The 27,217-nt window shown below is 43.9% G+C and overlaps 2 protein-coding genes across 14 annotated transcripts in view; one reads left to right on the top strand and one right to left on the bottom strand.

Moving 5' to 3' along the window:
* The window catches only part of LOC103247080 (zinc finger protein 773), a 34,213-nt gene extending 10,009 nt beyond the window's left edge, over positions 1 to 24,204 (top strand). For 2 of the 8 annotated variants that reach the window (XM_073015852.1, XM_073015851.1), the window contains 4 exons: positions 14,789 to 14,950; positions 20,269 to 20,398; positions 20,916 to 21,014; positions 21,659 to 23,294. In XM_073015852.1, the coding sequence (XP_072871953.1) occupies positions 20,365 to 20,398; positions 20,916 to 21,014; positions 21,659 to 22,893 (1,368 nt within the window). In that variant the 5' untranslated portion in view covers positions 14,789 to 14,950; positions 20,269 to 20,364 and the 3' untranslated portion in view covers positions 22,894 to 23,294. Of the gene's footprint in view, positions 1 to 14,788; positions 14,951 to 16,091; positions 16,816 to 18,957; positions 18,997 to 20,268; positions 20,399 to 20,915; positions 21,026 to 21,658 lie in introns of those variants that run through there. The other 6 variants (XM_073015850.1, XM_073015849.1, XM_073015854.1 and 3 more) reach the window with 6 other exon arrangements.
* ZNF772 (zinc finger protein 772) lies at positions 1,066 to 14,790 on the bottom strand. Of its 6 annotated transcripts, none has more exons than XM_007998310.3 (5): positions 14,585 to 14,790; positions 13,942 to 13,980; positions 12,971 to 13,097; positions 12,335 to 12,457; positions 1,066 to 11,693 (listed from the first exon to the last, which is right to left on the bottom strand). In XM_007998310.3, exons 1-5 carry the CDS (start codon positions 14,615 to 14,617, stop codon positions 10,546 to 10,548), a joined length of 1,470 nt encoding a protein of 489 aa, XP_007996501.1. In that variant the 5' UTR covers positions 14,618 to 14,790; the 3' UTR covers positions 1,066 to 10,545. The 6 variants fall into 6 exon arrangements, with proteins under 6 accessions (XP_007996501.1, XP_072871956.1, XP_007996503.1 ...); XM_073015855.1 differs by having other exon boundaries at positions 12,971 to 13,091; XM_007998312.3 differs by lacking the exon at positions 12,335 to 12,457.
* Positions 24,205 to 27,217: the final 3,013 nt, after the last annotated feature.

Below are 27,217 nucleotides of genomic sequence, written 5' to 3'. Positions count from 1 at the left end.
ATATGTAAATCTAATGTTGAAAGAGTTCAGACAGAAATCTGCGAGGATTTCCTGCTGGGAACTACGTTAAAAACATTTATGGCCAGGCGTGTGGCTCACGCCTGTAATCCCAGCACTTTGGGAGGCAGAGGTGGACGGATCACCTGAGGTCAGGAGTTTGAGACCAGCCTGGCCAACATGGTGAAGCACCCATCTCTACTAAAAGTACAAAAATTAGCTGGGCATGGTGGCGGGTGCCTGTAATCCCTCAGGAGGCGGAGCTACTCAGGAGGCTGAGGCAGGGAGAATCACTTGAATCCAGGAGGCAGAGGTTGCAGTGAGCTGAGATTGTTCCATTGCACTCCAGCCTGGGTGACAGGGTGAGACTGTCTCAAAAAAATAAAAAAATAAAATAAATTGTGGCAAATTATAGGTAACTTAAAATCTATCATCTTAACCCATATTTAACTATACTGTTCAGTAGCGTTGTCAGTCACATTGTTGTCAATTAATATCCAGTAGTTTTTTCAACTTTACGAAACTAAAATATTATACCCTTTAAACCAGGGGCCCACAACCCCCAGGCTGCAAACTGGTACCAGTCTGTGGCCTGTTAGGAACCGGGCCAGCATCACCACCTGAGCTCCACCTCCTGTCAGATCAGCAGCAGCATTAGATTCTCATGGGAGCGTGAGTCCTATTGTGAACTGTGCATGTGAGGGATCTAGGTTGTGTGCTCCTTATGAGACTCTAATGCCTGATGATCTGAGGTGGAACAGTTGTATCCTGAAACTATCTGCCCCCTCCTCTGTCCCTGATGCATGGAAAAATTGGCTTCCATGAAACCAGTCCCTGGTGCCAAAAAGGCTGGGGACCGCTGCTTTAAACCACTCCTCATCATTCCCTACTCCAGCCCCTGACAACTACTACTGTATGAATTTTACTACTTTAAATATCTCAGATAAGTTTTAGTCTTTTGTGACTTATTTTGAGGCTTATTTCCCTTAATGTCCTCAAGGTTTCCATGTTATAATTTTCATCTTTTTTGTTTTTTGCTTTTTTTTTTTTTTTTTTTTTGAGACGGAGTCTCACTCTATCGCCCAGGCTGGAGTGCAGTGGTGCGATCTCGGCTCACTGCAAGCTCTGCCTCCCGGGTTTACGCCATTCTCCTGTCTCAGCCTCCCAAGTAGCTGGGACTACAGGCGCCCGCCACCACGCCTGGCTAATATTTTGTATTTTTAGTACAGGCGGGGTTTCACCGTGTTAGCCAGGATGGTCTTGATCTCCTGACCTCGTGATCCACCTGCCTCGGCCTCCCAAAGTGCTAGGATTACAGGTGTGAGCCACCATATCCAGCCCTCATTCATTTTTTTAGTGCTTATACTAAAGATATGAGGGGTTCACACACCACAACTACAGTATTAGAATATTCTCAATTTGTCTATTTACTTTTGCCAGTAAGTTTTATTCCTTCAGATGATTTGTTGTTGCACATTAGCATTCTTTTCTTTCAGATTGATGAACTCTCTTTACTATTTCTTGTAAGACAGACCTGGTATTGATGAATTCCCCCAGCTTTTGTTTGCTGGGAAAGCTTTTATTTCTCCTTCATGGTTGAAGAATATATTTGATGACTAGAATATTCTTGGTTGAAAATGGTTTCCTTCAGCACTTTAAATATGTCTTCTCACTTTCTTTTTTTTTTTTTTTTTTTTTTTTTTTTTGAGACGGAGTCTGGCTCTGTCGCCCAGGCTGGGGTGCAGTGGCCGGATCTCAGCTCACTGCAAGCTCCGCCTCCCGGGTTTACGCCATTCTCCTGCCTCATCCTGCCGAGTAGCTGGGTCTACAGGCGCCCGCCACCTCGCCCGGCTAGTTTTTTTTGTATTTTTTAGTAGAGACGGGGTTTCACCGTGTTAGCCAGGATGGTCTCGATCTCCTGACCTCGTGATCCGCCCGTCTCGGCCTCCCAAAGTGCTGGGATTACAGGCTTGAGCCACCGCGCCCGGCCGTCTTCTCACTTTCTTCTGGCCTACAAGATTTCTGCTGAGAAGACTGCTGCCAGATGTACTGGAGTTCCTTTATATGTTATTTGTTTCTTTTCTGTTGCTACCTTTCCTTTTTTATGTATTTGACGTTTGAGAGTTTGATTGTTATATGTCTTGTGTTGAATCTGGTTGGCATTCTTTGACTTTCTTATGCCTGGATATTCATATATACATATATATATATGCATATGTGTGTATATATATGTATATATGTGTGTGTATATACATACATTTGGAAAGTATAATTATTTCTTTGAATAAACTGTCTATCCCTACATCTTTCTCTACACCCTTTTTAATCACTCTTAGACTTGCCCTTTTGTGGCTATTTTCTGTATCTTTTAAGCACAGTTCTTTTTCTTTTTTCTCCTCTATTTTCAATAGCCTGGATTTAAGCTAACAAATTCTTTTTTTTTTCTTCTCCTTCTTTTTTTGAGATGGAGTCTTGCTCAGTCGCCCAGGCTGGAGTGCGGTGGCGAGATCTCAGCTCACTGCAAGCTCCACCTCCCACGTTCACGCCATTCTCCTGCCTCAGCCTCCCGAGTAGCTGGGTGCCCGCCACTACGCCCAGCTAGTTTTTTTGTATTTTTAGTAGAGTCGGAGTTTCACCGTGTTAGCCAGGATGGTCTTGATCTCCTGACCTCATGATCCACCCGTCTCGGCCTCCCAAAGTGCTGGGATTACAGGCGTGAGCCACCACGCCCAGCCACTAACAAATTCTTCTGCTTAATCAATTATGCTGTTGTTATATTCCGAAGTATTTTTCAGTTCATCCATTGTCTTTTTCAGCTCTAGGATTTCTGTTTTTTTTTTTTTTTTTTTTTTTTTGGTAATTATTTCAATCTTTGTTAAATTTCTCTGCTAAAATTCTGAATTCTTCATGTTTTCTTTGAGCTTTTTCAAGACAGATATTTTGAATTCCCTGTCTGAAAGATATTCCCTGTCTGATAGATCTCTATCACTCCAGGGTTGGTCACTGGGCAGCTTATTTAGTCCATTTGATGAGATCACATTTTCCTGAATGTTCTCAATACTTGTGGATATTTGCATATGACTGAACACTGAAGGGTTTATTTATTCCTGTCTTCACAGTCTGGCTTTGCTTGTACCCGTTCTTCTTCAGAGGGCCTTCCAAGAATTCAAAGGGTACTGAGTGCTGAGTTGCCTAAGCTGTAGTCACTGCAGCCATTTCAGCACTAGAGGTTACCATAATCCCAAGTATGCAATAAATCTTGCAGACTCCTAGATACCCAGACTTGATACATGTGGGAAAGAGAAGAAAATGTTCTGGGTTCCCAGAGCCCACTCTCTTCTCTCTCATTCCCCCAAGTATAAGAAGTCTCTCTATATATACCAGGCTACCTGTAATTGGGGGAGAGGTGACAGGGACTCCTGTGTTCATCACAGCTGGCATCACAGTAATGCTAATCTAAACCCATGGACTCTACGACCAGCACAGGACTGGAGTTGGGGGAGGGGTATGGCACACTCCCTTGGCTGCTACAGCTGGTGTCATCCTGGGTCACATGCACCTAAAGTCCACAGCCTTAGAGACCACTGCTGCACCAGGGCTTGCCCAAGGACTGCAGTCCTTGTGACCTAATTGCCACTCAAACCTATTCTGGGCCCCAGGCCACTTCAGTCAGCTGTTGGTGGTGCCAGCTGAGACTCAGGTTCCTTTCACGGGGGTTGAGGATTTGCTTCTGGCCCCAGGCTGGTCTAAATGCTCTCTCCATGGGCACAAGTAGAATTGTGCCGAGTTGTGTTCTTCCATGCCTGGGCAGCACCGGTTCCAATGCAAAGTCCCACACACACTTCACGCTCTCTTCTATAAGCACACAGATTTTTCTTTGCATGTTGGTCTGCCAAAGGATGGGGAAGGGGTGGTTTGGGCAATGCAAGACCACCTTTCTTACTTCAATGCCTTTCTTCTTGACATTATGTTAAAATCAGGTACCCTGATAATTCATCTAGTTTTCTGGTTCTTATGAATGTGCTTTCTTGCATAGTAGTTGTTCAGCTGGTGTTCCTGTTAGGAGAAAATTATGAAGGTTTCTCTTTGGCCTTCTTGCTCCACTCTGATTTTTCTTTTTCTAGATTTTTACATAAATTGAATGATACTACATGCAATCATCTGCATCTGGCTTCTTTCACTGAGCTTAAAGCTTTTGAGATTCGTCCATATTATGTATAGACATCCTTTTATATTGCTGGATAGTGTTCCACTTCATAGAGATGCTACAATCGATTGCTGCCATGGACATTATTGTGTATACCCAAAATTTACACGCTGAAATCCTAATCCCCTAGTACCTCGAAATGTGATGTATTTGGAGGTAGGACTTTAAAGAGGTAATTAAGTTGAAATCAGTCCATTAGGTTGGACCCTAATCTGACCAGTGCCCTTATAAGAAATTAAGACACACAGACACCAGGGGTACACATGCATAGAGTGATGGCCTTGTGAAGAGACAAAGAGGGCAGCCATGTGCAAGCCAAGGAGAGTGGCCTCAGAGAAATCCAACACTGCCAGCATCCTAATCTTGGACTTTAGAATTGTTAGAAAATTAATTTCTGTTGTTTGAGCCACCCAGTCTGTGGTATTTTGTTATGGCAGCCCTAGAAAATTAATACAATTACTCATTCACCTATGGATGGTCATTTGAGAATTTTTTAAAAATGTTCTAGTTATTGGTTAGATGTGAAGTTTCCACACCTTCTCCCCACAAAGTCAAGGCACATTACCCTCCTGGTACATCATGTTCACCAACCAGGAAACTCCACCAAGCCTCTGCGTCAAGAGTTTTAAGTTGGTAGGGAGGAACGAGGAGGGGGTATCTCATTTTGTAGCTGTGATTAAATCACAACCACATGGCTGACTTCAATCTCTAGTTCCTTTCCTCTCCCCAAGGTCAATCTGGCTCAAAGTTTCAACCCTCTTATTACACGGTTGGTCTTTCTGATGAAGAGCCCCCATTCTGAACCTTTCTAGGAGTCTAAAATGAATTACTTCGTTAGTATAAAAAATACACTCCTCTTACTCAAAGAATTACAAGATTTTTGTAGCACTAAGCCTGGGACAAAGATCCAGATATATTTATTATTACACCACAGCTTGTATTTAATATAATAGATTAATAGATTTTCTATTGTTAAACCAACTTTAAAATCCTAGCAAATCTTGAGGCTGGGTGCGGTGGCTCATGTCTGTGATCCCAGCACTTTGGGAGGCCGAGGCAGGCAGATGATGAGGTCAAGAGATCAAGACCATCCGGGCCAACATGGTGAAACCCTGTCTCTACTAAAAATACAAAAATTAGCTGGGCATGGTGGTGTGCACCTGTAATCCCGGCTACTCAGGATCATGAGGCAGGAGAATTGCTTGAACCCAGGAGGTGGAGTTTGCAGTGAGCTGAGATAACGCCACTGCCCTCCAGCCTGGCAACAGAGCGAGACTCCGTCTCAATAAAAAGAAAAAAAAAAATGCTAACAACTCTCACTAGAATATGACTTATTCTTTCTCTCTAAGAGACATACAGATACACAGATATAGATATATGTATTAAATATCTTTAGTAGAGGATTTTTCAGATCTCTTGAGTGAGCCTGGTGAGTTGGTATCTTTCAATGGATTTTTGTTTTCCGAGTTTCAACTTACTGAGAAAGGATCCATTATATGTTTCAAGGTTATCTAGTATTATACTATGTTTCATTGCTCATATCTGTAATATGTGATTTATGTTTTTTCTTTCTGATTAAATAAAGGAGACACCTTGAATAAATTATTAAAATTGACAGACCTTCCACTATATCAGAAAGAAAAAACATAGGTTCATAGATTTTCTCAAAAAAGAAAAAACTAAATAAGGTTACTGTGAAAATTAATTCCGAGGCCCTAATACAAAGATGGAGAGCTCAGACAGAGCCCAAAAGTCATCCTGTGTTAAGGAGACATAGCTAAGAGTCTGGGTTTGCCAAGCTAGCTGGAGTCTATAGAGCAGAGTATACGAGAGAAAAAACTTCAGAGATATAGAGGGCCATCCTCAAGTATTCAGCTGAGTATAGTCTGTGTTTGCATACAGTAAAAGACCAGAGGATGGGTAAAGAACCACATGAGGCCAGGCGCGGTGGCTCAAGCCTGTAATCCCAGCACTTTGGGAGGCCGAGACGGGCAGATCACGAGGTCAGGAGATCGAAACCATCCTGGCTAACACGGTGAAACCCTGTCTCTACTAAAAAATATGAAAAACCGCCAGGCGAGGTGGCGGGTGCCTGTAGTCCCAGCTACTCAGGAGGCTGAGGCAGGAGAATGGCGTGAACCCGGGAGGCGGAGCTTGCAGTGAGCCGAGATTGCGCCACTGCACTCCAGGCTGGGTGACAAAGCGAGACTCCATCTCAAAAAAAAAAAAAAAAAAAAAGACCCACATGAAAGGATTATACGGGAAGCAATTCCCAAGGCTTATACAGAAAACATGATAGTTCTCATTCCAACCAGCTTGAGTAAAAAACCTCGTAATTCATAAGCATTAGGTAGAGAATATAGGAAGGTTGTGTCTCAGTAATGGGAGAGGAATTTGTCTTAAAATGTATGCTGCAATAGTCTCATCCAGAAATGCTTAGAATCAAGACCCCCCCAAAAGATCATATTGTTGCCAAGTAACTTAACCATGTAACAGAAAAAAAAATAATCAAGAATATCTATAGAAATTAAAAAAAAAAAAATCAGTACCTAAAATTCAGTGTCCAATCAAAATTAAACCATGTTAACAGTATCAGACAAGGGAGATTTTAGAGGAAGAATATTATCAGAGATTAAGAGGATCACAATGATAAAGTGGTCAAAATATCAAGTGGACATAAAATAGGAAATATTTATTCACCTAATAAAAAGATACCAAAATATGTGAAGCAAAATCTGACAGAACTGCAGAGAAGTAAATCCAATTTAATATTCAGAAATGTCAACAATCCTCTTAAAATAATTGCTAGAACCAAAACAAAACCACAGAATGTCAATAAAGATATAAAAAACTTAAATAACATTATCAACCATTTTTACCTGATCAACACTTGTAGAACCCCTTCATCAAACGAGAATACAGTATACATTTCAAGTGAACATGTAACTCATACCAAGATAGCCCATATTCTGGGTCACAAAGCAAATCTCAATAAATATAAATAATTCAAGTCTTAATGTACTCTGACCACAATGGAATTATTGCAGAAATTACCAGAAAGATAAGCAAAATCCCCAAATATTTAGAAATTAACATACATTTAAAAAGAGCCGTGTGTCAAGAATTTTTTTAACTGGAAAACATCCTAAACTCAACTAAAATGAAACCACATTGGCCGGGCACAATGGCTCACGCCTGTAATCCCAGTACTTTGGGAGGCCAAGGCAGATGGATCACGAGGTCAGGAGATCGAGACCACCCTGGCTAACACAGTGAAATCCCGTCTCTACTAAAAATACAAAAAATTAGCCGGGCATGGTGGTAGGCGCCTGTAGTCCCAGCTACTTGGGAGGCTGAGGCAGGAGAATGGCGTGAACCTGGGAGGAGGAGCTTGCAGTGAGCCAAGATTGCGCCACTGCACTCCAACCTGGGTGACAGAGCGAGACATTGTCCCCCCCCCCAAAAAAAAAATGAAACCACATCAAGCTTGAGGGGAGGTAATTAAAGCAGTTCTTAGATAGATTTTTAACATTAACATTTTCCCCCCATATTAGGGGAAAAAAACACAAAGGTTTGAAACGAAGGACCTCAGCTTCCATGTCAAAAAGTAGCAAAAGAAATGAAATCCAATAAAAGCAGAAGGCATTAGTAAAAGTCAAAATGGAAAAAAAAAATATATCACAAAACAGAAAATTCAATAATACCAAGTACTTTGAAGATCAATAAAACTGTAAAATTGATAAATCTCTACCCGAACCAATCAAGGTTAAAAGAGAAATACAGACATTACCAGTATCAGGAATAGAAGAGGTAGCACCACTACAAATTCTACAAGTATGAAAATAATATTTTGAAAAATTTGAGTACTTAAATGAAACAGACAAACTCCGTGAAAGATACAAACCATCAAAGCTCACTCTAGAGATGGATGGATGGAGAGACAGATGGACAGACAGACAGATGTATATATAACTAGTATAGCCCTCCATCTACCATGGAAATCAAACTTGTAGTTAGATGCTGTCCTACAAAACACACTTCAGGCCCAGAGAGACAGACAGACAACACACACACATAGATAGACGGATGTCTATATAACTTGTACAGCCCTCTGTCTACCATGGAAGTCAAACTTGTAGTTAGAAACTTTCCTACAAAACAAACTCGAGACCCAGACAGCTTCCTTGGTGAATTCTACCAAACATTTAAGGAAGAAATAATACCAATTATTCACAAACTCTTCCAGAGAATTGAAGAGCAGGAATACTTCCCAACTTACTCTATAAAAAGCTGGCATTATGCTGATACCAAAGCCAAACCTGGGCAAGATATAAAATTAGAAAGAAAGCAAGCAAGTAAGCAGGAAAGAAGATTAGAGAGAAATACCACTCATGAACATTGGTGCAAAACTTGTTACAAAAAAACCAAACACAAAATAGCAAATCAAATTCAACAATATACTAAATGACTAATACATCATGATCAAATGAGTTATTCCAGAAATGCAAGATTAGCTTAACATTTAAAAAAATTAGTCAATGTAATTCACATTAAACAACTAAAACAGAAAAAGAAAAAAAAACCACATAGGATTATGGTCACCAGAGTCCAAGAAAACGCCCCACAAATCCCTATTTTCACCTTTGTGTAGTTCTCTTCCACTTTTAACCAGGATTAGCTAGGGTTACTTATGAAATATAGCACAAATAATGGCTCATCACTTTCAGTTTAAGGTAATGACAGATACTGTGGCTTTGTTCTTGTGTGAGCTCTCTCCTGCATCACTTGCTTTGGAACTACTTCTCTACAATGGAATACTCTTAGCAAAGTACAAATGAAAAGGAATGAACTATAAAACACAGAACACCACCATGAACCATAATTTCAGAGTTGAAGAAGCCAAAAACATTAGAATACATATTAAATTACTGCATCTCTGTAGGAAATACAAACCAATCTACAGTGACAAAAGATCAATGGTTGCCTGGGGATGGGTGAAGGAAAGGGAGAAAATATAAAAGGAATCAGGAAACTTTTGGTTTGAGAAGTACCAACATGTATCAAAACTTATCAAATGGTACACTATAAATATGTGCAGTTTATTGCAAAAATGTTTACACTGACTTCTGGACAGTAACCTTAGCCATAAGAGACACAGGTATGGGAGTATTTCTGTAAACCCTCATAATGGAGCCAAAGTAATGGAAACACATGTGAATGCACCTTTAGAAGGGTCATATTCCCTATAGTTTGCTGCAGTTTTCTCAATCCCTTATTAATCTGGGTCTCTGCACCAACTATGATTCCTACCTGGGCCTTCTGGAGGACAGCCAGCATCAACTGCTTACTGAAAAAGACTTCAGAGATCTTGGCATGTCCCATGAGTTCAAATTCTCCTCAAGAAGCCTTGGGAGTATGAAGTATCCTCTGGGAACAAGGGACCTAATTCATGTTGCTCCCAGACGCACTAGAGATTATTACAACAAATGCCCACTGCTTAGGGTGACCTCAATTACACAAAAAAATCTTAACATATAGACCAAAAGATTAGGGCTGCAAAGACTGGCATTCTTTCCTAGGAGAGCTTAAGCAGTCAAGTAACTTAGCTTGACACTAGAATAAGAGCTAGTCTTTGCCATTCTACTATCACCTCAGAGATACAGACAGTTGGAGCTCTCACAAAAGCTGTTCATCCCTTCATACTGGCTTAGCCCAATTCTGTTCTCAACCCAACCCACAAAGCAAACAGAATCCCCAAGATTTAAGATAGTCTAAAAATTAAGGCATTTGTTGCAAAACCAGATAAAAGGCAGCCAATTTCAGTTTAGGTGTCTTGGAGGCTGGAAAAATCCATTGCAAGTGCCATGTGAGATCAACTATATCCATGAAGGGAAACCTCTGCCAGTGGTCAGAACAAAGCTCCCATCTTTCTGGCTAAAACTGGGTCATGCTCATGCTTAAACCAGTTGTGGGGCAGAAAAAAGTGAGAATCCTTCATGGCCTCAGGCTACTGATGATTCCCTCCAGGAAAGGGAGAAGTACAGAGGTCTTTTGAAGCACATTGGGGTTACTTTTGCACAAAGCAGGACTTTTCCAGCACAAAGACAGATGGCTTCTATCAGAGGAACTGCCTTGACAACATTCCAGCAAGGGTCTAGAAAATTCAGCACACCTCCAGAAGGCTTCCCATATAGCTGGCACTCAGAAGAACCTCCCCAGGGTGAGTGAGTGTATCAAGTTCTACTTCTGGCTGCTGGCTACACATAAAGGCTACTCTTGGAGCTTCTCTCTGGTGTCAGTTATTATGTTGAACAACGAAATGGAATTATGTATCTCCCATCCTAAGGCCTTTCTCCACTGTGAATTTTCCAGTGGCGGATGAGGGAAGCCCTCTGCCTGAAGGCCTTTCCACATTCACTGCACTTATATGGCCTTTCTCCAGTGTGAATTCTATGATGCTGAACAAGTACATGTTTGTGGCTAAAGGCTTTTCCACACTCACTGCACACATAAGGCTTTTCACCATTATGAACTCTTTGATGTGCAATAAGGTCAGAGCTTTGGCTAAAGAACTTCCCACATGCGATGCACTCATAAGGCCTTGCTCCAGTATGAACACTCCAATGTTTAATGAGTCTGTATTTGTGACCAAAGTATTTTCCACATTCACTGCACTCATACGGCCTTTCTCCAGTATGGATACTCTCATGCTGAACAAGTGTAGATTTGTGGCTATAGGCTTTCCCACATTCACTGCACTTGTAAGGCCTTGCTCCAGTGTGTACTCTTTGATGTACAATAAGGTTAGAGCTATGATTAAAAACTTTCCCACATATGCCACACTCATAAGGCATTTCTCCAGTGTGGATTCTCTGGTGCTGAGCAAGTATGGGTTTGCGGCTAAAGGTTTTCCCACATTCACCACACTCATAAGGCCTTTCTCCAGTGTGGACTCTCTGGTGCTGAACGAGTGAGTCTTTGCGGCTGAAGGTTTTCCCACATTCGCTGCATTTGTAATGCCTTTTTCCACAGTGAGAGGCCTCCTCGCACTTGGTGTTGCTGTGTGGCTTCCACTCACTGTGAGGGGCATGGTGCTGGAAAATGCTTGAGCTGGCTAGGAAGTCCTTACAAGCCTCCCCTGTCACAAAAGACATCTCTGATGATTGGACAGTGCAGTTGTTCACAAGAAAGGCCCTGCTCTTATCCCTTCTAAAGGGTTTCTCTCCACTGTGCTGCTTCTGGTGCTGGTGAAGGTTTGCACTGAACCAGAACTGTTTCCCACACAGCACACACATGTATGGTTTCTGCCCTGGGTGTGTTTCCTTGTGCTCAGCCAAGTGCAAAACGTCTTTTAAGTCCAGGCCACATGTCCCACAGGGGTAAGCCTTCTGAGTAGAAGGACCTCCCTTGGGAATCCTGATCTGTGACATTCCTATAGAAAAGCTCTGCTCAAAAGGTATCTCTTCATCCTCCATTCCATGCCAACAACCTGAAAGCAGAGAAATGCTGGTGAAGTACAAATTGACACAGGTGGAAGAGAGGAAGCCTCATTACAAATATGTGTCTAATGCAACTAAGACCAAGGTCATATGACTGTTTTAGGACAAGGGTCCAAACTCAAGTTCAGCAAATGTGTACTATACAGTAGTTGGCATCTAAATGTCATTGAATGGAGAAGGCCTCAACTGGGAGAGGACAAAGATGTGGGGTACAGCACGAAAATGAGGCAGATCTCAAAGTCATTCACAATCAGATTTTCTTGGCTGCTGGGGACAGGTGAGAGTGGTGCAGAAGGTTATGGTCCACACCAAAGAAAATCAAATTGCTACTCAGTAGTTGGTGTTTAAGGACTATTTGGGCTACATATCTCATGAAACACTAAGTACAGGCCAATGTTGGAAGGCACTGTAGAACAAGGCATGGAGAGGAACAGGTGAGACATGGAGGGAGAGGTATGGAACATCCAGAGGCCAAAGGCCAGAGTATGAAAGGCAAGTGTATAAATCAGAAAGTAGATAAAAATGAAGTACGGCCCAGTGGCCTTAGCACTAATACAACTGTAGACACAAAGAGGCTATGGAACAATATGAACCAGCCCTGACATCACACTTTTCCCCAGTTCCCACTCACCAGGGCCACTCCCACCTGGAGTCTCTGTGGCAACAGGTAGGGTCATGTCCACCCAGTCAGGTACCCAGGGCTCACTACCCATCACCAGTGAGGCAACTATGTGGGACATGAAAGATGTATGTCCTAAGGGAAAGACAGAACAGCACTGGTCTGGGTAACCTAAATAGAAAACTAAACATTATTAAAATAATCTCAGAGTAGGGTCTTGCAGGAATAGCACAGTGGTCCTAGCAAGTAGCGACCATAATGGTCCCTACAATTCCTGGCATAGGCAGGCCACAGGAAATCTCAGCTAAAGGAAGAGTGCAGAGTCCCAGGCACAGAGGTGTCATGGATACAGACAGAGGAATTCAGACAGGGAAAGGACAAGATGGGTATGACCCACTGGGCTGACAATACAGTGCATAACTCCTAAATCCATCCCTGCAAGGCTCTGAGACAGCAAGTGCTGGGAATGCTCAGAAGGAGGAGGTAGGAGTGCACACAGCCCAAGCCCAGCACTCACAGAACCTACTCCAGGAACTAAGAAATGAGGCAGTGTCCATGGCTCTGATGTAGGAAGGACAAGGATGCCCTGAAAAAAAGGGGAAGGGCAGGGCCCAGTCCAAGTCACTGGGGTGGATGTGACGGCCTTACCCAGAGAGGCCATAAGTGCAAAGTTCTCCAGCATCACATCACGGTACAGGAGCCTCTGAGCCTCATCAAGGAGCACCCACTCCTCCTGGGAGAAGTACACGAACACGTCCTCAAAGTTCACCTGCCCCTGCCACAATTGGGAGAGCCAAGTCCATGAGCAGCATCTCTCCCAAGAACCCCCATCCATGCCCCCACACATCTCCCTCCTGTATACCCTCCTACCTAACTTCTCAAGAAATATCAGGACCAGATGTCATTGGTGTCTTCTCTCTCCTCATGGTCCCAGTGATCACTCTGTCTACCCATAGCAACCACAGGCAGGTGAAGAAGTTGTCACCCTCTAGGCTCTGTGCCTAGCATACAGGGCCTCACCCTTCTGTAAGCAAATTCCTCTGGGGTCACTAACATCATGCTTACCAGACAACCAAAGATGGGCTTGCCTTTCTCCTTTAAGCCCAGAGGTCATCAGTCTACACTTCTTTCCATATGTACATCACTCTTTGGATCACAGTTATCTCACAACTCTGGCTCTCCACCATCATTTTCCTGGCTCACTAAATGCACTACCACTGTGAAATGAATATTCTCTTTTAACTCTCAATCTACATAATTAATCATCTCTAAGCCATTTCAGGATGATTCCCGCCCCCTTGCTCTTGGTTCCCATCAGACATGACAGAGACCTGCAATTTCTTGAAAACTCCCATCTCAGTCTCACCTCTAAGTATTTGCACAGGCTGGTTCCTGTGCCTGGAACAACCTTCCAACCTTATTCCAATGGTTGGCAGAAATGGAAACCCCTCCATAAAACCCCTGGCCTGGAGTCAGGACCCTGGGCTTAGGGCTTCTCCAGAGTCCTCAGACCCAAGAAACTGGAGAGTAGCAGGAGAGTGTTCTATATAACACCACAATGCTGGACAGCGTGTTGGGTGGGGGTGGGATCGGTGAGAGCATGGACATTCTCCCCTCACCTGTATAGGGTCCATAATTACTTCTGAGTTCATGGGAACCTGTGGGGAAGAGGGAGACTGTGAGAGCCAAGTAATCTTGAGGGAACCCCAATGGCTCAACCCCATCCCATATTCCTACCCTGTTACAATGTGCCTGGGAGTTGAATGTCTGCCCTCTGTGCCTCCGTCTTCAAGGATGCCTCTTAACTGTGTTACCTCGGAACAGTGCTCTTTATCTGCCCCCATGGCCAACAAGAGTCTGCCCTCCATGAGCAGTCTATGGAATACTTTTTAAACCCTCGAATTCTGGCTCTCCTCTGTTCAGAACCTTCCATGGCTCCCATCACCCTCAGAATACAGACCCAGCTGCTCAGGATGATATTCCAGGTGCGATCACTTATAAAGCACTCTGATCCTTTCAGACACCAAAGGCCCAGTTTTCCCCAATGCTCCAGCTGTGAACCATCTCTGACTCTTTGCATACACTGGTCTCTCTGCCTGGAACGTCCTTCAACTCCTGCTGTCAAAATGGGTCCCAAGCACGAGCGCCCCCACTGTTCTAGATTCAGGGGCCTGAGCTGCAGTAACCCGAGGAGCGATTCATTCGAAGCTTTAGGATTCAGAGATGGGGGTCAGCGCGCACACTTGCAGACGCAGCACCCACCTGTGCCGGGACCATCGGCTCAGCTGCCGCCATCAGGCCTGTGGACTACGGAAGGGTGGCGACAAGCGCAGGAACCTGGGATCAGCCGTCCAGGGCCCAGTCCAGCGGTTAGGTCACTCGGGCAGCGCCACTGTCGAGCCTCAGGCCCACCCCTCTTCAGGGAAGAAGACACTCTCTCACGTTTTCCCTTTTCTGTCACCTCAGGTCTGACATTGCGTTCCGGAGACTAAACCAGTGGATTAATGGAAAAGCAAACAAAATGTCCACCCGAGGATAGTAGAGGAAGTCCCGCCCTGACGTTGTCCTCACCAACGGAAACGCCTATTTCCTGGGCTTTCATTGGCCCAGAGCCGCCACGTTTTCTGGGTAATGTAGTTCCCACGGCACCAATACTAGTAAGCGGCGTCTCGCGTCACTTCCAGGTCAAAAGCCTAGAAAAGACCGCCAGGGGAGCCTGGAAATGGTGTCCCTCGTCTCCAAGGACCAGACGGAGCTTAGCATCCTCTTGAAGGAGCCATATCTGTATTTCTGGCGAACGTAGTCTGTGACATCAAAGAAATGTTTAGAGACATGATTTCAGGCTTCCTTACGCAGAGAATGCTCATCAAAAAATAAAATGGACACACCATACACCAATGTCACCCAGATTTCTATAGCTGGAAGTTAACAAATATTGTTTGCAAATGCTTGTAGCCTGAAGCTCCAGAGTTAGTTTGGCGAGCCTCAGCATTTTCTGTCAGGCACAAGAAAGAAAAGACTCAGACACCATCACCATGTGGAACATGGAGTGGGGATGTTAGGTGGCCTTGAAGTAAGTGAATAATGCTTCTGTCTCTGGTTACCAAAGGGAATATTTCTCCTACTTATACAGCAGTGATTGTGTAAGACCCAACAAGTAATACTCTTGTTCAAGATAGTATGTCATACTCCATATACAGAGATGTATTCAATATTTTAAGTGTTTTACAAGTATCTGAAAAGACAGAATTCATCAAATGCCATATGGCAATGAAAAGGGCAACAAGAACACTTTCTGTAAAGAAGAAGTAACCACCAAACTAGATTTCTATACACAACACAATGTCTTTTATGAAAGTGTGATATAAAACTATTTGAAACCAAAAACAATAAATGTAATGGAAATACATTTACACAGAAAATAATTTTTAACTAGATTCAGTGGGAATGGATGTAGTGGGACAACACATAATTAAGGGTTGACATAATTTTTTTAATCAATAGTTGTGTGTTGTAAACAATAGTCTAGCATTCTACCTACCTGTGAGGAATTGGCTTTATATTTGGAAATGGAAGAGCAGTGGGAACATGGAGCAGAAAGGGATGAAGGAGAGAAATTGAGGGGGAGTTGGTTTATGGGTTTGCCACCTATTGTTGTGCCTGTACACCAATGTTGGGTCCTTGAGGAAGGAAAGAGCACAAATGCGCATGGGGTGAAGGATGAAAGTAAATCCTTGGGCTCCCCTACTCTGTCATCACCTACCTCCAGAATTCAGAGCCTTTTCTTATTATCATATATCAGGCATTGCTTCGCCACCATTAGTTTTAATATTGGGTGTCCCTTTGTCAAGGGAAATTTGGGCATGTATACGTGGCTCTGCCCAGAGAAACCTCTTTATTGTGGCTCTGAAGATCCTCTGAAAGTCCTTCAAAAGAAGGAAAGATTGGAGTATCAGTTGCAGGTAACTGAAATCCAGGCCCATCTCCAATAACAGCAGCTTCAGGATGAGTCCGAGAGAAGTTCTCAACCCTAATTTCTCCTCCATCTCCTATTCCGTTACCTCCATCTCCATCTCCATCTCCATCATCATCTCCATCTCCATCATTATCTGTCATCTCCAATCTCCATCTCCGAATTTATGCCCACTACCTCCAAGTGTGGAGCCATGGGAACTACATTGTCCAAAAGGCGCCACGCCGGGAGGCGGAGATCCTTGGCCAATAAAAAGAGGCCTGCTCGAGCGTGCGACGCGCAATGGGCGGGATTTCCGGCGTCCCTCTTTGGCGTTCACGTTCGCGACTCTCAGGTGAACTGAGCGCGCGGAAAGCTGGTGGTGGGTTGAGGCGACCAGCGCCGGAAGGGGCGGTGGCGACGTGCTCTGTTCTCGCCGCTCAGAGGCGGGTCTGAGGCTCGGTGGCGGCGCCCAGGGTCGCCCTACCCGCTCTACCCACAGGCTCGGATGGCGGCGGCTGCGCTGAGGGACCCGACTCAGGTGAGCGCCGCGTCCTCCCGGCCTCCCTGGAATCCTAAAGCCCTGTGAGGGCCGCCTGCTCAGGTCCCCGGGTGCAGAACTGTGGGGCGTTCGTGGGCGGGGTCCCGTTTCTGACACGCAGTGTGATGGGGTGGGAATGGAGGGCAAGGGGTCCGGCTCGCAGACATGTGAGGCGCACTCAGCGAGTCCCGAACCTGAGGCCTCCGGGTGTCTGTAGTAGGCAGCTTGGGAAGGGACCAGTCGCGTGTGGCGCGACAGCCCGAGCAGCTGCCCCTTCATCCTGAGGGCACCACAGTGGCCGCGGAGGGCTAGAGACAGAAGAGTGACACGATCTGTATCTCAAAGTTTGCCAAAGTCCCCTCAAGGCAAAACACAGTGGGGTGGGGGTGAGGCGGCTTAAGACAGACCTGTGAGTAGGTAAATTCAGTAGACTGGTGGAGAGTCTACTGGAACTGGGCCACAGAGGAGGGGAAGTGATCAGATCTTGGATGGATTTCAAAAACTGAACAGACAGGAATTCCTGCTGCATCACATGTGACTATGAAAGAAAGTAGGGAATGAAGAGCCATTCTGGATTTTTATTTGTGTTTTTGTTTGTTGGTTCCTGAATATCAGGAAGGATGGAGATGGGGAAGGCTGTGCAGGGAGTAGGTTTTGGGCCTGGTGATTCTGAGATGACCCAGAATGGAGGTGTCGCGTCCACATGGGCAGCTTGCTCACTCACATCTGGAGGTTTGGGGAGGGATCTGGGCTGGAGATATCCAAGAGGTGGTGGGTAGAGGCCTGGACTAGGGTAAGGCGTAGGACTCCTATTTAGGAGGGAGAATCTTAAGGTTTCCTTTCAGATGGGCCCTAAGGTGAGAGAAGGGAGAGATGGCCCTGTAGGACGGGGCAGCCTCTATAGCATGGAGTTTTGCTGTCCCAAGTGGTTCTGTCTGGTGCCTGCAGGAATGGAGGGTTATAGAGTATGAAGACCCAGGACTGGATGGAGACTGCAGTGTTGGGTAGTATATAGGTTTGCCACTCTAGGCTCAGCAGTTCCTCATGTCCAGTCCATGTGGAGAAAAGAAAAGGTCAGCCAGGCTGGTGGAGCAGCCCCTTTGGTGCCTAAGTTTCCCTAGCCATCAGCACAGGAGGGATGATCAACTGCTCCAGTAGAAGGGCTGTCAGCAGGATTGCCTTCAGGGGAGTATATAGCAGGCAGCCAGGTTGCCAAAAGGAATGGTGTCCGCTCAGGTTTCTCAGACCCAGGTCCCAGTTTATTAATTTGTGAATTTAGGAGGTACGTACTTATTTAAGCGCTAATTGATCATAGTTCATATACACACAGGGGCAAATAAAACTACACGGATTTATTAAGTTAAACTGATGTAAGCACTTCATAATTGATTATAAACTTAATATACTGGAAAGTATTTGATTAAAACACCCTAAGTATCACATTCTTAATTTAAAAGTAAGTTTAAGAAACCCATCTTTTCTTTTCTTTTCTTTTCTTTTTTTGAGACAGAGTTTCGCTTTTGTTGCCCAGGCTAAACTGCAATGGTGCAGTCTCTGCTCACTGCAACCTCTGCCTGCCAGGTTCAAGAGAGTCCCCTGCCTCTGCCTCCTGAGTAGCTGGGATTACAGGCATGTACCACCACACCCAGCTAATTTTTATGTTTTTAGTAGAGACGAGGTTTCACCATGTTAGCCAGGCTGGTCTCAAACTCCTGATCTTAGGTGATACACCCACCTCGACCTCCCAAAGTGTTGGGATTACAGGCTTGAGCCACTGCGCCTAGCCAGAAACCCATATTTTCAAAACCTACCAGTTTATTTGCACTGAAAATGTTTACAGAAGCATTAATTATGTGTACAGTAGGAGTTGTACTTAGTCCTAGACACATAAGAATGAGTTTGATACAAACAATAGTCCTATTGAGTGAATACCATTATTATTGCCATGTTGCAGATGGCAACACCAAGGCACAGGGAAGCTGAGCATTTTTGCAAGGGCACACAACAGGTAAGAGGCATCACTAAGAACCAAAGCCCAGATTGTAGATACTCAGGCACACCTGACTTCAGGCTAGATGAGGGGGCTTGGATGATCCTTTGGCAACATCACTATCTGGTTCTCATTGCCTTGATTTTCCGTAGGTTCTTGTGACTGCAGGGTTACTTACATACCATGAGGAGGTAAGTGAAGGATGTCTCAGGTCCTCACCCTGCTCAACTCCTACCTACATGGTCTTCAGAATTATGGTGTCTTGAGGCTTGCTATTCTCCCTATCCTTCCAATTGAGTTCCCTGGAAGATAGACACACAAAGTTAGGGCCCTGAGTCCAGACCATATTATTATTATTATTTTCTTTTGAGACAGAGTTTTGCTCTTGTTGCCCAGGCTGGAGTGCAAAGGCACGATCTCGGCTCACTGCAACCTCTGGCTTCCGGGTTCAAGCCATTCTTCTGTCTGAGCCTCCTGAGTAGCTGGGATTACAGGCATGCATCGCCACACAGGCTAATTTTGTATTTTTGGTAGAGACAGGTTTCTCCACATTGGTTAGGCTGGTCTCAACCTCTCGACCTCAGGTGATCCACCTGCCTCAGCCTCCCAAAGTGCAGGGATTACAAGCGTGAGCCACCATGCCCAGCCCAAGTTATATATTATATGGAGAGGTTCTCATTTCTGGCAACCAATGACAGGAGGTTTAGAAGGTTTAGTGATCAACATTAGAAAATACCTGTAGGTAAGGTTGAACTGGGAATGCTTAGGCAACCTTAGATATCCATTATGTCTGGCGGAAGCATCAGCAGGTATAAGGCAGACCTGAAGTGGTTGAATAAGGAGCCGAGCTGAGATGCCCAGATATGCGTGCAGTTCCAAGTAGCTGAAGATAAAGCAAGAAAAAGAACCGGGTAGGGAGGCCTTCAAAGTGGGACTGAGGGCTGCCCCTGGCAGTCAGTGCCATTGGAGGTCTGGGATAGCATGGAGTTCTGATTGCATTTGGTAAGTGCCCTCTGGATGCCATGTGTAGACTAGAATATGGTGACACTAGGGGAGGCACATAAGGTGGTGTAGGGGGCACTGAATGTGGTACAGAGTATGTGCACATTCTAGTGAGTGTAAACAGGTGTGCCTAGGACCTTGTATTGGGGGCTTCAGGGAGAACACTGACACAAATTTGATTGTATTTGGTAAACAATCTTGGAATCCAAGGTCAGTTGTCTGACAAGAGAAGAGTAGGACTCTGCATACCATACTCAGAGCTGAAATGGACTATATCTGCCTACCTGCCTGTGCTTGCTCAGTGGGAACATGAGGAGAGAGTGGGCATCAGTGGTTCTGGGGCAGGGTCTCTCCTCTGCGATGGGGATTGAGGAAGAGGGTGAGCAGGGGTGGATGTTTAGGGCGATGCCTAAATTCCCCAGTAAGGAGGCCACAGATAAACTCAACTCTCTCCATCTTAGCAGGGCTATGTGACCTTTGAGGACGTGGCTGTCTACTTCTCCCAGGAGGAATGGAGATTGCTTGATGAGGCTCAGAGGCTCCTCTGCCACAATGTGATGCTGGAGAACTTTTCACTTCTGTCCTCTCTGGGTAAGTTTCTCACAGCCCACCCCAGCATCCTGGGCTGGACTTGGCTCTTCCTCCTTTTCCTAGTGACAGGTCTGTTCTTCCCGAAGCTGAATTGTGGGCACTCATTCCTTCTCCAGGATCTTGAAGTAGCTACTGTAGTCAGCCTGGGCTGCGTATACTACCATCTTCTCTCCCCGAGCTGCCCCAGAGAGCTGTGCAGGAAAGGGTTTGGGGGTCAGGAGTCTTTCAGTCAGCTTGATGGATCTTAACCCTGGTGGCCTCTCTGTGGCCTGGTGACACTGTGCAGATCTGTGGTAATTCTATTCCGCTACATTCTGCCTGTCTCCTCTAGCCAACATACCTGGGTGTCTGTCTGTGCCAGCAATTGAGTCACCAATGTGATTGCTGTTTGACTGGGTAGTTCCTGTAAGACCCTTCTCCAAGGTTCTTTCTGTACTATTTTGTTTTCTTTTCTGTGGTCCATGATGGGATAAGTCATTCTGGCTCAGTGCTGCCACTCACCTGTTGTTTTCCTTAGGACTTGCATCTTCCAAGACCCATGATATAACCCAGCTGGAGTCATGGAAGGAGCCCTTCATGCCTGCCTCGGAAGTTGTGACTTCAGCCATACTGAGAGGTACTTGGTGGGTGGAGCTCAGGGAGGTATGAACTCGGGGATGGGTTCATATCATACCAGTAGGCCCAGATATTTTGATACTAAGGCAAGGAGTCGTCGCTGATTTCTGTCTTTTCTTCCTCAGTCACCCATTTATTTCTATTCTGATATTTGACCCAGGGCCATTCCCCACCTCTCTGTTCTCCATGTTTCACCCAATCCTCAGCAGCACCTTTCAGCAGTGGCTTTCACTGTATGTGTGGTGAGGTGAGCGCTTATCCTTGCATAGTCCTTGAGCACCAGCTGTTTGGTTGCAGCTGATCTTCTCTGGACCTGGACATAACCTTCTGTGCCGTGTTCCTGTGCCTCCAGCAGCCAAAGTCCTGTGGAAAGCCATTTGCAGAGGACTGTGTTGGGGACTGTGCCTCTCCTCCCTGTGCTATACCCAATCCTTGCATCCTTGGTGCTCATGAGGCCTCCCCAAATCCTTGAGCTGGCCAGGTTCAGCACTGCATAGCAGGCCCTTCCCTGCTGAGAACTAGCCCCCCTCATTTCTGCCAGCAGCCCCAGGTAATAATTACTGGGTATGTCAGACACATTTGTGAGATTGCTGCCTCCTCACACCAAAGACTACGTTTACTTCATCAACATTTCTCTTCTTTCAGATTGTTGGCATGGAGCCGAGGTCGAGGAGGCTCCTGAGCAGACTGCTTCTGTAGGACTGTGCAGTTCAAACGTTCAGCAACACCAGAAGCAGCACTGTGGAGAGAAATCCTTAAAAAGACAAGAGGGCAGGGTCCCAGTTTTGAGGAGTTGCAAAGTTCAACTATCAGAGAAGTCCTTGCAAAGCAGGGAGGTTGGGAAGGACCTCCTGACCAGCTCAGTTATTCTCAAGCACCAGGTGACTCACACGGGAGAGAAGTCACATAGGAGCTCCAAAAGTAGGGAGGCCTTTCATGCTGGAGAAAGGCATTTCAAATGCAGTGAATGTGGGAAAGTCTTTGGTCAGAACTATTTACTTGTTCAGCACCAGAGACTACACACTGGGAAAAAGCCTTATGAATGCAGTGAATGTGGGAAGTTATTTAGAGATATGTCCAACCTTTTTATACACCAAATAGTTCACACTGGAGAAAGGCCTTATGGGTGTAGTGACTGTGGAAAATCCTTTAGCCGTAATGCTCATCTCATTGAACACCAGAGAGTTCACACTGGAGAAAAGCCTTTTACATGCAGTGAATGTGGAAAAGCTTTCAGGCATAATTCCACACTTGTTCAGCATCACAAAATCCACACTGGAGTAAGGCCTTATGAGTGCAGTGAATGTGGAAAATTGTTTAGTTTCAACTCCAGCCTCATGAAACATCAGAGAGTTCACACTGGAGAAAGACCTTATAAGTGCAGTGAATGTGGAAAATTCTATAGCCACAAGTCCAACCTTATCAAACATTGGCGTGTTCACACTGGAGAAAGGCCTTATGAGTGCAGCGAATGTGGGAAATTTTTTAGCCAAAGCTCAAGCCTTATGCAACATCGAAAAGTTCACACTGGAGAAAAACCTTTTAAGTGCAATGAATGTGGGAGATTTTTTAGAGAGAATTCCACCCTTGTTAGACATCAGAGGGTTCACACTGGAGCAAAGCCTTATGAGTGCAGGGAATGTGGGAAATTTTTTAGCCAAAGCTCAACCCTCATGCAACATCGAAAAGTTCACATTGGAGAAAAGCCTTTTAAGTGCAATGAATGTGGGAGATTGTTTAGAGAGAATTCCAGCCTCATTAAACATCAGAGAGTTCACACTGGAGCAAGGCCTTATGAGTGCAGGGAATGTGGGAAATTTTTTCGCCACAACTCCAGTCTTTTTAAACATCGAAGGATCCACACTGGAGAAATGCAGTGATTGTGTGAAATCCTTTAGCCAGCATTTCAACCTCATTCAACACCAGAAAGTTCACAGTGGAAAAAAGTCCTGAAGATAACAGATGGAAATCCCTTAGTCACACCTCCAATCTCATTCAACACTGGACAGTTCGCAAAGTGGACAATGTAGTGAGTATAGAAAAGGGTTTCAGCCAAAGGCCTAACCCTATTCAACACCAGAAAGTTTAGACTGGATAAAGGCCTTAGGGTGGCGGGTTATATACTGTCTCTGAATCAATATGACCTCACTTAAAACAGAAACTCTGAGGATGGCCTTTATGAGGGAGCTGGCAATTGAACATCATTCATCTAAATATGCACACTGGAGGCAGGATGAGAATTCCTGGCAGATTGTCTCTCTGGAGAAGATAGCCCTCTGCCTTGGAGCTCCGGAGAGAGGGAGCCCTGTATTCTTGGCTGCACCAGTCGAATGGAGTTTTAATCTCGCTGAGTTTGGAGTTGGGGGAGGAAAGGAGTGGTCTTGGTTCAGATGTGACTGACTTTTGCTGTTCTTGTGAATGTTAGATCTTTAATAAATATTTATTTGCCGTACACCCTTGTGACCATTTCCAGAGACTGAATTGCGTTTTTATATTTTTCACCCTTTTGGCTGTGTAACAGGGCCGCAAAGTTCCTCACTCAGTTATTCTGTAAGTGGATCCAAATGTTTGAAATTTTAAAAGCTTGCCAAATTATGTTCTAAATGGTTAGCATTTCATATTCCCTCCTGGAATACATTAGATTTTCCATTTCTTCACATTACTGACAATTTATATACATAGAAGTCATAGGCCATTCATTTTAGCCATTTTACTAAGTGTGCACTAGTATTTCATTGTAGTTCTTAATTTGTATTTTTCCAATGACTCAGTTTTGAGCATTTTTTTTTAATGTGCTTGTCACTCGTATATCTTCGTTGTAAAATATCTGTTGGTGTTTTTTGCCTGTTTTTTAAAACATTTGGTAGGTTACAAGTTCTTAATATTTCTGGAGACAAATCCTTTATTTGATACAAGCATTGCCAATGTTTTCTCACGGTCCGTGGCTTTTGTTTTCTTTTTTAAAATTTAGAGATGAGGTCATGCAATGTTGCACAGACTAGTCTCTAACTCCTGGCCTCACGTGATCATCCTGCCTCAGCCTCCCAAAGTGCTGGGATTACAGGCATGAGCCACCATGCTTGGCGTTGTTTTCAGTTCTTAACAGTATCTTCCCTAGAACAGATTGTCTTAATTTTATGAAGCCCAGTTTATCCATTTGTTATTTTATTCATTGTGCATTTGGTGTTGTATTCTCTCTTTTTTTTTTTTTTTCTTTTTTTTTTTTTTTGAGACGGAGTCTCGCTCTGTCGCCCAGGCTGGAGTGCTGTGGCGCAATCTCGGCTCACTGCAAGCTCCGCCTCCCGGGTTCACGCCATTCTCCTGCCTCCGCCTCCCGAGTAGCTGGGACTACAGGCGCCCGCCACTGCGCCCGGCTAATTTTTTCTATTTTTAGTAGAGACGGGGTTTCACCATGGTCTCGATCTCCTGACCTTGTGATCCGCCCGCCTCGGCCTCCCAAAGTGCTGGGATTACAGGCGTGAGCCACCGCGCCCGGCGGTGTTGTATTCTCTTACTATACCACATCTTTGCCTATAAATAAAAGCCTTATGTGAGTATGCTACTGTAGTCTTAAGAATCTTTTTAAATACCCAACTTCTGAAATATTTGTAGGTTTAACTACAGATAAAGAATTCAATGTATAGATAAATGTGTACATATTCCCTGTCTTTACTGAGACAGCCTAGCAAGCCATGGCATTCCAGTAGCTTTGAGCATATTTAATACCCAGTTACTGGTTTATATAATTTTTTAATAAAAAGAACCAGGCCGGGCGTGGTGGCTCAAGCCTGTAATCCCAGCACTTTGGGAGGCCGAGACGGGTGGATCATGAGGTCAGGAGATCGAGACTATCCTGGCTAACACGGTGAAACCCCGTCTCTACTAAAAAATACAAAAAATTAGCCGGGCGCGGTGGCGGGCGCCTGTGGTCCCAGCTACTCGGGAGGCTGAGGCAGGAGAATGGCCTAAACCCGGGAGGCGGAGCTTGCAGTGAGCTGAGATCCGGCCACTGCACTCCAGCCTGGGCGACGGAGCGAGACTCCGTCTCAAAAAAAATAAATAAATAAAAATAAAAATAAAAAGAACCAGAACTCCTTAGAGAAGAGGCTGTTTTCAAGTTGTGGCAGAAAAGGTACAACATGATTCGAGGAAATACCGCATTGGAAAACAAAGAAATGCTCACAGAGTAATGTTGATGTATTAGCTTTCTATTGCTATCCTGGCAAATACACCACAAACTTAAGGTTTAAACAACACAAATATATTATCATAAATATGACAGGGGTCTCACTGGGTTGAAATCAAAGTGTCGGCATGATTGTGTTCCTTTCTAAAGTCTCAGGGAGAATCTGTTTCTTGCTTATTTCAGTTGTTAGCATATTTAAGTTCTTTGTGGTTGTAGGACTGAGATTCGTTTTTCTTGATGGCATCAGCTGAGGGTCATCCCTAGAATATGTAAGAAGTTTTATGAAATATTAAATGAAGAAGTAATACCAATTGTATACAAACTCTTCCAAAAAGACAAAGGTTCAGACAATTCTGGACTACATGAAAGTTAGCATTAACAAGACACTAACGCAGGCAATGACATTAGACAAAACTATAGACCAATAACCACATGAAGACACGGAGCCTTAAGAAAGTTTTAGCAAATCGAGGCACTTGTCCATCAAATCACCCCCTTGGGTCTCTTCCAAGCATACTTGCCTTTCTTTCCTGTTCTAAAGGCTTTTAAAATAAACTTGCACTCGTGCTAAAACAAAACAAAAAGACATTTAGCAAATTGAATCCAGCCATATACAAACAATAGTAAATCATAACCTAGTGAGGTTTATCAAGAATACAAATTTGGTCAAACAATTCAAACTCTCTCTTAATCTATGTTAACAGACAAATGAAAATCTCAAAATGTAATAAAAGTATTTTACAAAATTCAAAACTAGGTTATGATATACGCAGCAAACTAGAACAGCATGGTGATTTCTTCCACCTGATACAGCACATCTATGAAAAACAAACAGCTAACAGCACATTTGATATATATGTGATCAAATATTTGATAAGCTGATGTTCCCCAACATTAGGAATAACGTAAATATGTCAACATTCATCACTTCCCATTAAAAAAACAAATCTATTGTAAAGGCAGAACCCAAACTGTCTTTATTTACTTATGACCTGATAATGTTGGAAATTCTAAATTATCTACTAAACAGCTACTAGATCTAATAACTGAGTTTAGCAAGGTCCTACGATAAAAAGGCCAGTGTATAAAAAGTAGGTGTCTCTATACTAGGTTGGTATATAGCTAGCAAATACCTGCTTGGCAACTGAAAAAAAGTACTTTGCAATAGCATAAAAATATGAAATATTTAGAAATAAATTTAACAAAATATGTTCAAGAACTTTAAAATATTCCTGAGAGACATTAAAGAAGGCATAAATAAATGACACAAGAAGTTCCTGAATCTGAGCCTTGATACTTCCAAGTTGTCAGTTTTCCTTTAACTGTTCTATAGGTTGAGACAATCCCGATGAAAACCTTATCTTTTAAATAAAAATTTACAAATGTATTCTAAAAAGTTACATGGAAATACAAAAGGCCTGGACTAATTGCCAAAACAATTTTATAAATAAGAATAAGTCTGAAAATCTTTATGACTTCAAGACATATAAAGGTACAGTAATTGAGAGGGTACAGTATTAGCTAAAGGACAGACATAGAAATGAACAGAAGAGAATAGAGAACCCAGAAATACACTCACACAGTAATCTATTGTCAATCTCTTCAACAAAGTTGCAAAAGTAGTAAAACAACTTCAGAAAACAGTGTAGCAGCTTTAAAGGTAGCATAACCTTGCCATATAGCTTAGGAATCTTACCTATAGGGATATCCCCATGAGAACAAAAACATATGTCCTAGAAATACGCTTGCATGCTCAGCAGTTTTATTTATAAAACCCAAACACCAGAATTTGTTTTTAAAACACACACACGCTCACAAACTAAAATGTCCATGAACAGAAGAATGAATAATCAATTATGGCATATCCTTAACATAAAATACCATTCAACAACATAAAAGAATAAACTATGAATACAAGCAAAACCAGCATAGATAAATCTGAAAAGCCCTGAGCTAAGTGGAAGAAGCTAGACGCAAAAGTTGACATCCAGTATCATTCCATTTATATGAAATGAAGA

This window comes from Chlorocebus sabaeus, chromosome 6 (assembly GCF_047675955.1).
Source record: "Chlorocebus sabaeus isolate Y175 chromosome 6, mChlSab1.0.hap1, whole genome shotgun sequence".
Taxonomy (NCBI): domain Eukaryota; kingdom Metazoa; phylum Chordata; class Mammalia; order Primates; family Cercopithecidae; genus Chlorocebus; species Chlorocebus sabaeus.
The sequence above is the reverse complement of the archived record's forward strand: the minus strand, read 5'-3'. Positions and strand labels throughout refer to the sequence as shown.